General features: G+C 33.0%; 1 protein-coding gene across 1 annotated transcript; it reads right to left on the reverse strand.

Moving 5' to 3' along the window:
• Positions 1–1527: 1527 nt before the first annotated feature.
• Positions 1528–8576, reverse strand: LOC147380561 (ent-kaur-16-ene synthase, chloroplastic-like). Its single transcript, XM_086431525.1, has 5 exons — positions 8270–8576; positions 5377–5432; positions 5015–5300; positions 2090–4925; positions 1528–1938 (listed from the first exon to the last, which is right to left on the reverse strand). The coding sequence occupies exons 1-4, from the start codon at positions 8358–8360 to the stop codon at positions 4636–4638; spliced, it is 723 nt and encodes a 240-aa protein (XP_086287651.1). The 5' UTR covers positions 8361–8576; the 3' UTR covers positions 1528–1938; positions 2090–4635.
• Between the last annotated feature and the right edge of the window lie 2563 nt (positions 8577–11139).

Below are 11139 nucleotides of genomic sequence, written 5' to 3' on the forward strand. Positions count from 1 at the left end.
AAGGAAGTTTGAGGCTCAAAAAATCGAATGCCTCTTGCGTGACATTTCTTTTAAATTTTTGAAATGAATTGGGACCCAAATTAGAAAAATGTTTGAATATCATTTTCATTTGAATGGTACGGCCCATCGTGATTGTTGGATTGAGATGGACTGGGTCATTATGAATCATTACCACAATTAAAATGGATTTTTTATTAGGTTGGTGCACCCAACGATATGATAACCTTGAGTTAAATTAAACAAAAGTTTGACCATCAAGAGGACAAAATCGTAATTTCCTGATCTCAACATTTGAAAAGTCCCTTTTCAAAAAGGCAACCCGGGAACACCCATAATAAGTTCGAGTCATGACCTATGTTGAGTTTCTAAACTCTAGGTTTACTACGTGCAATGCAATTTATTTGGTCACCCTTGCCCAAGTGCACCTATATACCTCTCGAGCATACTTAATCAGACAGTACGTAATGACTTGGTTTGATATACCATATAGGCACGAGTTTTGGGTTGTAGTATTCATAAATGATTTAGCGTCCCACAAGGAGACCGACCACGTACTAGTACTACGTTGGCAATCGGGACATGTGACTTTACAACTTACAATAGGACAAAGGCTCAGGTTACTCCAATGTGGGTGGATCGATATACCTTTTAGGGTCACCTGATTGAACGGTACTGGTACCCCAGTTTTATATACCATAAAGGTACGTGACTGGAGTTGTGATTTTCATGAATGACGTCGTGTCTCACGAGGAGACCGGGCCATGCACTAGCACCACGTTGGCTATAAGGGACATGCAAACATAATATAAACATGCTAGTGATGTGTGCAAAATAGGGTAGGGTGTGCCTGGGGCATTTTTCAGCCCATGGGCCTGATCAGATCATATGACTATCACATAAATATTGATCAAGGCATGTATATTGAAAATATATCTATCGAGATCATGACATATTAGAGGGGCAATCAATCAGGATAGTGCACAAGGAGAACAAAAATGATTGATCAAGACAACACACAAATAACCAACCATTGAGATAGGCATAGAAAAATCATTTTTATTTTTTAATGAACCAAAACAAAAAAGGTTTTTTTTTCTTATGGTCCAATCAAGGATCACTTTGAGCAACCCAAAATAAATCGAGATTTCAATGAATATTGAATTGAGGATAGAATGATAGTTGTGGAGATAAAGAGTGATGACTTTAAAAAAAAAAAAAAAAAAACTAATTGATTTTTTCAAAGAAAAGAAAAAAAATATTTAATTTAATTTTTTTTATATATATGAACAAAACAAAAGTTTTTTTTAGAGAAAAAAAACTGAATTATATTTTATTAAGCAAAAAAAAAATATATATTTATTTATTTTTTTTTCTTTTTATTTTTATTTAAAAAAAAACTGAATTATTTAAAAAAAAAACTGAATTATTGAACAAACAAAATTTTTTGTTAAAAAAAACTGAATTATGTTTTATTGAACAAATAAAAAAGAAACTTTTTTTTCTTCAAATTTAACTTTTATTAGGATTGGGATTTTAAAGATCCAAGTTTGAAAACCCAATCAAGTAGGCCACATTATTGGAATATCTTACAAGTTCATCTTCATCTAGCGTTTATGAATCTGAACGGACTGAAAGGAGTGAAATCGAAAATGGTAGCATGACCATCCAAAACAAGTTCAGCCATGGCAGCCTCTTGTGCACCTGGCTTTCCTTGGTGAAAAGAAGTAGCAGGCACTCCATTACTTTGAGCACTTGTACCATTAGTGGCAGTAGGGAACTGCGGATCTGCCTCAGCCTTTCCTTTTCTTTCAGCTCTTACTTCCTGCCTCGTTTTCTTCTCTCTTGGAGCGTAGGTGCCATCTGCTTTTGCAACACAGTCTAACTTTGTTTTTGCATATTGTATCCGCATCGGTTTATCATAAAATGGAAAGCTTTGCACTACAAAAAAAAAAAAGGGTCCGGGGATCACGTTATGGGATTGGAAGGTTTTTAGCACCAATCCCGCCCAGCGAACGCCGGTCTCTACTTTTTCCAAAAATTTTACATTGTAAGGAAAAAAATGATCTAAAAATTAAAATAAAAAAATTACCTTGTTTACCTGGGTGATTGCGACGGTCGATTCCCTCAGAACTGGCGGAGAGCATTCCTTATGTGAATCTTCCCGCTTTCGTCTCCGTCATTAAATCTGCTTCTGATATCCGAGATGAGGTTTTCTCCTCCTAAATCTAAATATTTTTTAGCTTTTCGGGGTGTTTTTAGAATTTTTGGGTGTTTTTTAGGTAAAAAAATAAAGTTTGAATGTTAGATAAGGACTAGGGGTTTCAGATTTAGGGTTTTCAAAATCTTGGGGGAGTTTTTGACCTCTTTTTCCTAGGGTTTTTCTTGACCTGCGAATTTAGGTGGTGGACCCTTTTTAAGAGCTTTTGGGATATTAGGTCACTTAGAGATAAGATTAAGTTGTTTCAATTAAAGTTTAATTAGGTTTTATTTGAATTTTGAATTTTAAATTTTGACTTATGTAGAATGAGGATTTTTAAAATTTTTGAAGAACCCCCCAATGGACCAATGGAGGGTTCTTTATTAAATTATATTTTTAATTCTTCGGGATCCCCGGTGGATGATTCTTTATAAAATATCATGTGTGCCCCACTTAAATAAATGGGCCACTACTTAAAATTTGTCCCGTGGGTTTGATTAATTGATTTTATTTTTTCAAAATTTTAATTTAATTTATTAAGATTTCACTTTACGTTAATTAATGTTTTAATTACTAGTTTCAAAATTTTGAATTTTAGGGTTGGAAAATTACCGTTTTGCCCTCAAAGAGGACTTTTGAGTTGAGATGTTATTTTTTGATGTTTTGGAATGTTTTGACATCAGTTTTTCGTAAGGAATTCAATGAGAGTATCGGTTTGTGTCACTTATGGGTTTTTGGCATGAAATGATCGTGAACCCTATGAAGGCGTTTTCTTAATTTTGTTGAATTTTGTGAAAATTGGCGAAACGATTTTTTTGATTTAATTTGTTGTTTTATGTGTTCAAAAGGGTTTTCCTAAGCGTAGTGTAGGCTCTATAGATGTTTTGGTATTAGGGGTATTTTGGTAATTTGATAATTTTTTGATGATTTTTCTCGTAAAGCTTGTTTTTATCCCAAGAATGATGATTTCTATGTTTTGGGTCATATTTTTCTAATGTAGCGTGATTTCTAAAGTTTACTTGTTTGAAATATCTCATCCGAATTTTGGAAATACATCTAGTAACAACAAAAAACATTAGAATATTCATCCATCATTGGGAATCGTAGCAATCGAGTTGATGAGTTGATTAATTGGGTGAGTGTGAAAATAGGGTGTCTACAATAATCGACTCAAGATAATGAAATTTTCCATTCCAAAGTATTTTTAAACCATTAGTTTTTACTAGATATTCCTCTTCTAGGTGTTAGTGTTAAATTTACACTCCAAATACTCGATTTTGGTTTTACTTATTATAAAGCCCTTGGACTCCAACATCTGTCTCTATAATTTTAGTTTTGTGTTGACTCCCTCTCTAGTCTCATCAACTACTACTACATCATTCGTAAATAATATACACCAATAAACGTGCACTTGCATACGAGCAATTACATCATCACTTTATCAATAACTAAATAAATAAATAAATACAAATTCAAACCAAACTCTCATGCAGACCTATTGTAACAGGGAACTCATTCGTTTCCTCTCCAATTTCCCTCAAACTAGTTACACACCCCACATAAATGTCCTTAATTATGTCAACGTATCCATTTGGAATCCATTCATTCTCAATTTCTCATCTATAAGTCAATAAAACAAAATAAATATTTTCATCTTTTCTCTATACTTCTCTATCCTTTGTCTAAGTAGAAAGATTGCTTTGATGGTTAATCAATCAGCATAAAATCAAATTGGAAGAATAGGATTCGTTTAGCCAACCCCAAATCTTTGGGATAAGACTTCATTGTCTTAATTCAATCTCTCTTTCCCATAGTTTCTTAGTGTGGCTCATAACTTTAATACCTCAATGGTTGGTACCAAAAAACAAAAAAAAGAAAAAATTCCTTCCATCAAGAAAGGCAACATGGTTCAATGATTCATGCCATTTTAGAAAGCTTTGGTGGCCCATTTCGGATTAGATCTAGATTAGAACTAAATATTGAGCCTTCCGGAATGTTTCAGATTTACTCGGAATGTCTCAATCGAGACTGTTTTGGTTTTCTCCTGACAGAATTCTTTTGAAGTTTCCAAAGTAGCATCCCCAATTTCTTTCCTTGTACATTAAATCACAAGTTATAACTGTTAAGGCTCCAGCAACTCATGAACCATAACATCACCAAAAATTACTAGTCTCCAACTCAAGGCACAAAAAATAGCAATTCAGATTTAGTAATCAAAGCACTTAATTGATTCAAGAGATATTTAAGTAAACTTGGATTCATACACTTCTGAGTAACACTAATAATTCGAAACCCTGATTAAATCCAAAAGTTTCACCAAGTCCTGTTAAATAGAGAAATTCAAAGAATCTAATTTTTGTACTGCTGGTGTGGGAATATAGCATCATTAGAGTGGATCAAAAGTTTGAGATCAAAAGAAGATGAACATAAACTCCAACTCATGATAATTCAAGCATAAGGATTCCTACTTTGACAGGAATTTTTGAATAAAAATGAAGGTCAAACATAAAGCCAAAGAAAAGATAAAATAAAGCAGAAAGTATAAACCTTTTGAACTCCATCTCTCTCTTCTGAAGCATAGCATCTAAAGCTGTTGGGCTTAAAGGAAGATTTAGACCCAAATCTTGAGCATATTCAATCATACCAGGAAATATAATATCAAACCCAATTGGAGTATGTTGCTTCTCATCGGTGGCAAAAGCAAAATTAGACCTGATAAAATGGAGGCCTGCAAAGAGATAAACCACTTTTTTATATTTGAATGGAAGAATAAAAGTGGAAAATGATGAGTATGAGTACGATTAACTATGGAAATACCCTTTTTCACGTGTCCATCACCGACATTCCATCGTTTGAGTGCCAGGATGCAAGCCAATGTGGACGAGAGAGCATCTTTAATCATTAGTGGATGGCGAACAGGAAGACCCCATGACCCATTGGAGAGTTGGTTCTCCAATAACCAATTTACACATTGAGGGAAACATGGAAACGTTGAAGAATTTGGAGAAGGGACCATCGCTACCCAAGCAGTGTCATAGGAAGAAATCGAAAGTTCAACATTGGTGAACATCTCCCTTATTCTTTCCTTTGGCCCCTCGGAGCACTATAATGTAATTCAACTTTTTATCAGTACATATGCAGTAAAAGAACAAAAAATTAAAAGAAGAAGATCAACATACCAGAATGGCACTGTTAGCTCTTCCCAACATCCTTAAACCAGGGTGCATAGAAATGGCTTAAGAACACCAAAGCAAGACAACCATAAAAAACAGTGAGTGTTAGAAAATAAATACCCAATACATGAAGAACGAAAAAGAACAGTATCATATCTACATGAGTATAAAGATAGTATTAAAAAAGTACAATAACAAAGGGAATAAAACATAATTGTCTAATATCCCCCGCAAGATTATCATGTTTGGAAAGCCTAGGTAAAGCTTAACTTAAGAGAAATGAAATTGCGACAAGGAAAGTCTCTTTTGTAAATATCTACTCTCTCTTCTTTTCTTTTTCTTTTTGTTGAAAAATATAAGATTTATTAAAATATAAAGAGATAGTTGAGATGACCATCACAATGAAAAGTCCAAAAAATTAAACCTCACTTACAAACAGATTGCCATTTGAATAATAGGTTTTCAAAGAAGACACCCTTAAACTCCTTGAATAGTTTACACCAAAAGAAAACAAAGGCCAAAAAAGGCTAATGACAATCTTTTGGGCCGATTACTCCTTCCCATAGAACACACAGGTGTTCCTCTCCTTCTATAGTCCCCAACAGACTGTAGAAGGAATTAAATGCCAGAGAACTAATTCTCTTCCCCTGAAGGCCCGACATTTACCAACTCTCAAATAATAAGGGAAGTAGAGGAAGGAGATAACCATAGAAATGGAATAATGATATAAAAATAATACAATCTTCATATCATACATTCAAAAAAATAGAAAAGAAGTATATATAAAAATAAAAGAAAACATTCACGCACTATATACCTGTGTGATTAATTAGTAAATTTAAGTCAATCTATAATATTAGACAACCATAGGTCCTTTTGATGGATTAATAAAATTTTGTCTATCATAGAAATAAATAAATAACCATACCTGAGTTTAACAACTTAAGTGTATGAAGGGTAAAATAGACCAGCCCTATCTTAGAAGTCTTTCATATAAATCTTTAAATAAAGGGCACTACCTTCCTTATCAACATGTATTTATGTGTCAACATGTGTACAAAAGGGAAAAAACAGCATAAGGTATTGTGTCATTGCTACATAAAAAGAACATGAAGATCAACAAAGGGAGAACAGCAATGGAGACTCATGTTTCATGGTAGAACCGAGAGGGCGTGCTGACTTTTGACGTGGAGGAGATCAACGATGTGAAAAAAAAACAGAATTTCCAATATAAAATGAAGAGAGATACGAATAGATAAATGTAGGAAAACTTCTTTGGAATCATCAATGCCTTATCCCAACTATTTGCGGTCACAAAACAAATCCTGTTCCTCCAGTCAATTTTTTCCAAGCCATGTATTCAGTTATTGAAAGTGTGTTCATATGTGCTTTCGCTATCTCAATCCACATTCTTCTGGGCATTCTTCTTGCTCTTTTAGAACCTTCAACTTATATATTCCTTCTAGTTGGTGTTATAATCGACCTTCATTGAACACACCCAAACCATCTCTTCAAAGACTTCATTCAGATGTACGAAAAAACATGATCATTTGACAAGATCTGAGTTAGGTCATTCAAGTTTTTGAGATCAACTCAATACAAAAATATTGAATTAAATCAAGTTTCTAAACAGAGCACCTAACATTGAAGAAACCAAAACCTAGCATTCAGGGCTTATTCAAATTCTTCAGAAAACAAAGACCCAATATTCAAATAATGGTAATCTACTTGATGTGAATAGAGAAACCAACATTTTCCCAAAAATCCATAGAATGCTAAAACCTTACAATCCATTTCATATAACTATATAAGAACAAGTCGAATTAAATAAAATGGAGAATAGTTGCAGGCAGTAGTAGCCACTAAAAGAGAAATAATAAACTAATTAAGATAAAAAAAAAAAAAAAAACATCACCACCAAATTGGAAAATAAAGAGAACCCATCAACTGAAATGCTGAGAAAAACTCATCCAAGATTAAAAATAGGAGGAACAACATTTTCCAAAAACCTATAGAATGCTAAAATCTTTCATATTGAACAAGTCCAATTTAAATAAAATGGGGAACAATTGCATGCACTAGCAGCCACTGAAAGAAAAGGAATAAACTAATTCAGATAACAAAAACACCATCACCAAATTGGAAAATAAATAGAACCCACTAACAAAAATTCTTTAAAAAAATCCCAAAAAACCTTTCATATATGAACAAGTCCAATTATAATAAAATGATGAACAGTTTATGCAGTAGTAGCCACTGAAAGAGAAAGAATAAACTAATTCAGATAGGAAACCAAAACAACACCACCAAATTGGAAAATAAAGAGAACCCATTAACAGAAATGCTTCAAAAAAACATTCAAGAACAAAAACAAGAGGAACAATATTGTCAATTACTCTTCAAAACATGTTAACCACACACACACACACACACACACACACACACACACACACACATATATATATATATATAGGGTCCCTTTCAGCAACAAACATTTTGACAAACATTTTGGCAAAACATTTTCAAAACATGGGTTAGAGGTTTTGGAATGGGCTGATTTTTGGTGAGGATGATCTCTACGGTGAGGAGATCATCCTCATAAAAGATCAGCCCATTCCAAAACTTCTAGCCCCATGTTAACAGGTTGAAAAATCGTGGACCGTCCATTTTTTGTAAACCATTTTTGATGGTTAGAAGTTTTGGAATGGGCTGATTTTTGGTGATGATGATCTATTCCCTGTAGAGATCATCCTCACCAAAAATCAGCCCATTCCAAAACCTGTAACCCATATTTTCAAAAATGTTTTGCCAAAATGTTTGTCAAAATGTTTGTTGCTGAACATTTCCCATATATATATATATATATATATATAGAGAGAGAGAGAGAGAGAGATCAAACCTGGTAGAGATGGAGTCCACCACCTTTTGGGATTTTGAAGGAGAAGATTATTGGGATGATAGAGAAACATGATAGTAGTGATGGAGTCCATCACTACTATATACACAGAGGAGATGGTGACTAGGAATTGGGAGGAAGAAAGAAGAATTATATATTTAAGAAACAGATGGATAGAGAGAGTGTTGAGTGCTCTTGAGAAAAGGAAACAACAACAACAAAGTGGAAAAATACTTTTTTTTTAATTTCATTTATGTCAGAATCTTGTTTTAAATGATACTGCTCCACCAACGCCACATTTTAGGGGATGTTTAAGAAACAGAGCAATAGAGAGTGTTGACTGCTCTTGAGAAAATGAAACAACAACAACAAAGTGGAAAAATACTGTTTTTATTTAGAGGATATTCCAGAGTATTGTTTTAAAACCTGAGTCGAACCGGTGGTCTGACCGGGCTCGACCGGATATTGTTTAATGAATATGGTTCGGTTATGAACCGCAGATTTGTGAAGGTACTTACCAAAAGAAAACAATATGATTTAATTTTTTTCCTTTCTCTAACAAAAATTCCATTGTAATCTACTTTTTTTCAAAAATATTTTTTTGGTCTAGAGTTTATAAGGGTTGAAATAGATAGAAGAGTCATGCTAGAATGACCTCATTGGGGATACAAGGGAGACACCTTGACATGGTGGTGCATGCATGCCAGGAGATGCGTTTTACTCGTATCTTAGAGAAAACACATCTATAGGCATGCACACATCACCATGTAGGATGTCCCTTGCGTGTCCCCCACTGAGGTCACTCCATCTAAATTAGAATCTTATACAAGAAAATTTTTTGGGTCTAAATCCTATATATAACAAGTATTTCCTAAAACTTCTCATTGCACTTTCTCCATGATCTAAAGAATGAAATGAGATTTGATATTATAAAAATGGGGAGATTACTTAAAAGTCCTTGGCGAAGGAATTTTTCTTAATTAGTCCCTAACTTTTAGGGCTTTTATTAATAGCCCATTTAATAAACCATTTTTTTTTTCTAATCAGTGGTTGAACCTCACTCCTCGCATTTCTCATGATTGAAATGTTAATGTGCCCTAATCATTCAAACTCATCTTTTTCATTTAAAAATTTGGATTTTCGACATCCCAACGAGTTTAGGAGATTCTATTATGACATAAAGAATTTGAGAAAGGAGAAGTCATTTTCATTTTTCAAAGATTTTTTCAAGCATTTTGAAGACATATGTAGAAAACTATGATTTTTTCATTTTTTAACTTTGTTTTTGGATGAAAATCGATCAAAGATGGTTCTTTTGGTTTGAAATCATTTAGACAACTCATTATGTCAAGTTTTTAGTTGATCTTTCCATGTATTTTAGTCAAAGAATCTCAAAAAAAATATAAACGAGTGGGTTTTACAGCGTTGAGTTTGACATTTTTTATTGTTGAGTATTGAATTCGACAAATTTAAAAAAAAGTTGGATGAAAATGATGAAAAGTTAAAGCATTCAATCGTGAGAAATGTGGGAGATGAGGTCTATGGACTGTTAAGAAAAGAAAAGTTTACTAAATGGACTATTTAGAGACCGTCCAAACTTAGAGACTATTTACAAAGAAATCCCTCAGCGAGGGTTCTTTAAGTAATTTTCCCTAAAAAATCTAATTAGGGGTTTATATTATTGGAGAAAAATCATTTTCTTGAAAATAAATAATAAATTTATCTATAAAATCGTTGTGAAAAAAAGAATTCTAAGAAAATATCAAAAAAAGAGTTGGGTTTTAGTTTTGGGAGTTGAGGAAATAGTTACATTAGAATTTTCCCACCCATATGAGAAATCATTTTCCCAACGTTTGTGGTCGAAAAATATTTCCCACAAAGAAAGCAAAATCATTTTCTTTGAAATGCACAACCATACATTTTACCAAAAAATCATTTTTCTCACATTTTTTTTTTCTATGCTATCACACATGTTATAAAATTCAAATTGGTTACCTTTTGCACCAAAATGGTATAGTAACTTCAGTGTTATTATCCATACATGGCTAAAATTTGTTCCACTATAGTCCTAATCCTAACACATATACACTCTTTTGTAACTCATTTAAACCTAAATTACAATATCTTTATTAGAATATTAATATGATGCATTGTAATAAAAAGCATATATGACACATAAATCACTCTGATTATTTTACTAAACCTATAACATATGTGCGTCTATATTGATATGGACATAATGTATTATGTAAACCTTATCACAGTGCATCATATTAATACTCTAATAGCCTTCCTATCCTTGTTCGAACTCTGGAGAACACGGCACTATCATCCTACACTCCCACGTTATCGTGCCACTTTATAACCAAGGCAAGCGGGACATCATGTATCCGTCCTAACGCAAATGTTCATTCCAACGATATTTAAGATGCATGAGACCCTAATGACAATTTAACAATATGACACTAACAGACCTACCTGTGTTTTAAAAGTGGATTAGGTCTCTTGAACTTAGGGATGTAGTTGTCATTTAGAAGACAAACTTAACTAGAAATCGTCACTCTCCTTTCACTTTCTAGATTTTTCTACATAAATAAAATGCATCAATATTGAAATTTGTGATTGCTAAGACATAAATCTTGATGTACATGAGGACTATACAACTAGTATAAATGTATTCTACATGTCAAATTAATGAAGGGGCCAACCTTTTACAAATGTAATAGAAAGAATTCAATTAATATATGTTATTTTAGTTTAATTAAGATAACTTGTCCCCTTGTTTGGATATTTAATTAAGGAAATGGTCCCTCACATGAGCAAAGATTGAAAGCAAAGAAATAAAATGATACATTGTAATGAAAAATTGATAT

The sequence above is a fragment of the Akebia trifoliata genome, unplaced genomic scaffold (genome assembly GCF_017979445.1).
Source record: "Akebia trifoliata isolate Shusen 1 unplaced genomic scaffold, ASM1797944v1 Contig01305, whole genome shotgun sequence".
NCBI classification, from domain to species: domain Eukaryota; kingdom Viridiplantae; phylum Streptophyta; class Magnoliopsida; order Ranunculales; family Lardizabalaceae; genus Akebia; species Akebia trifoliata.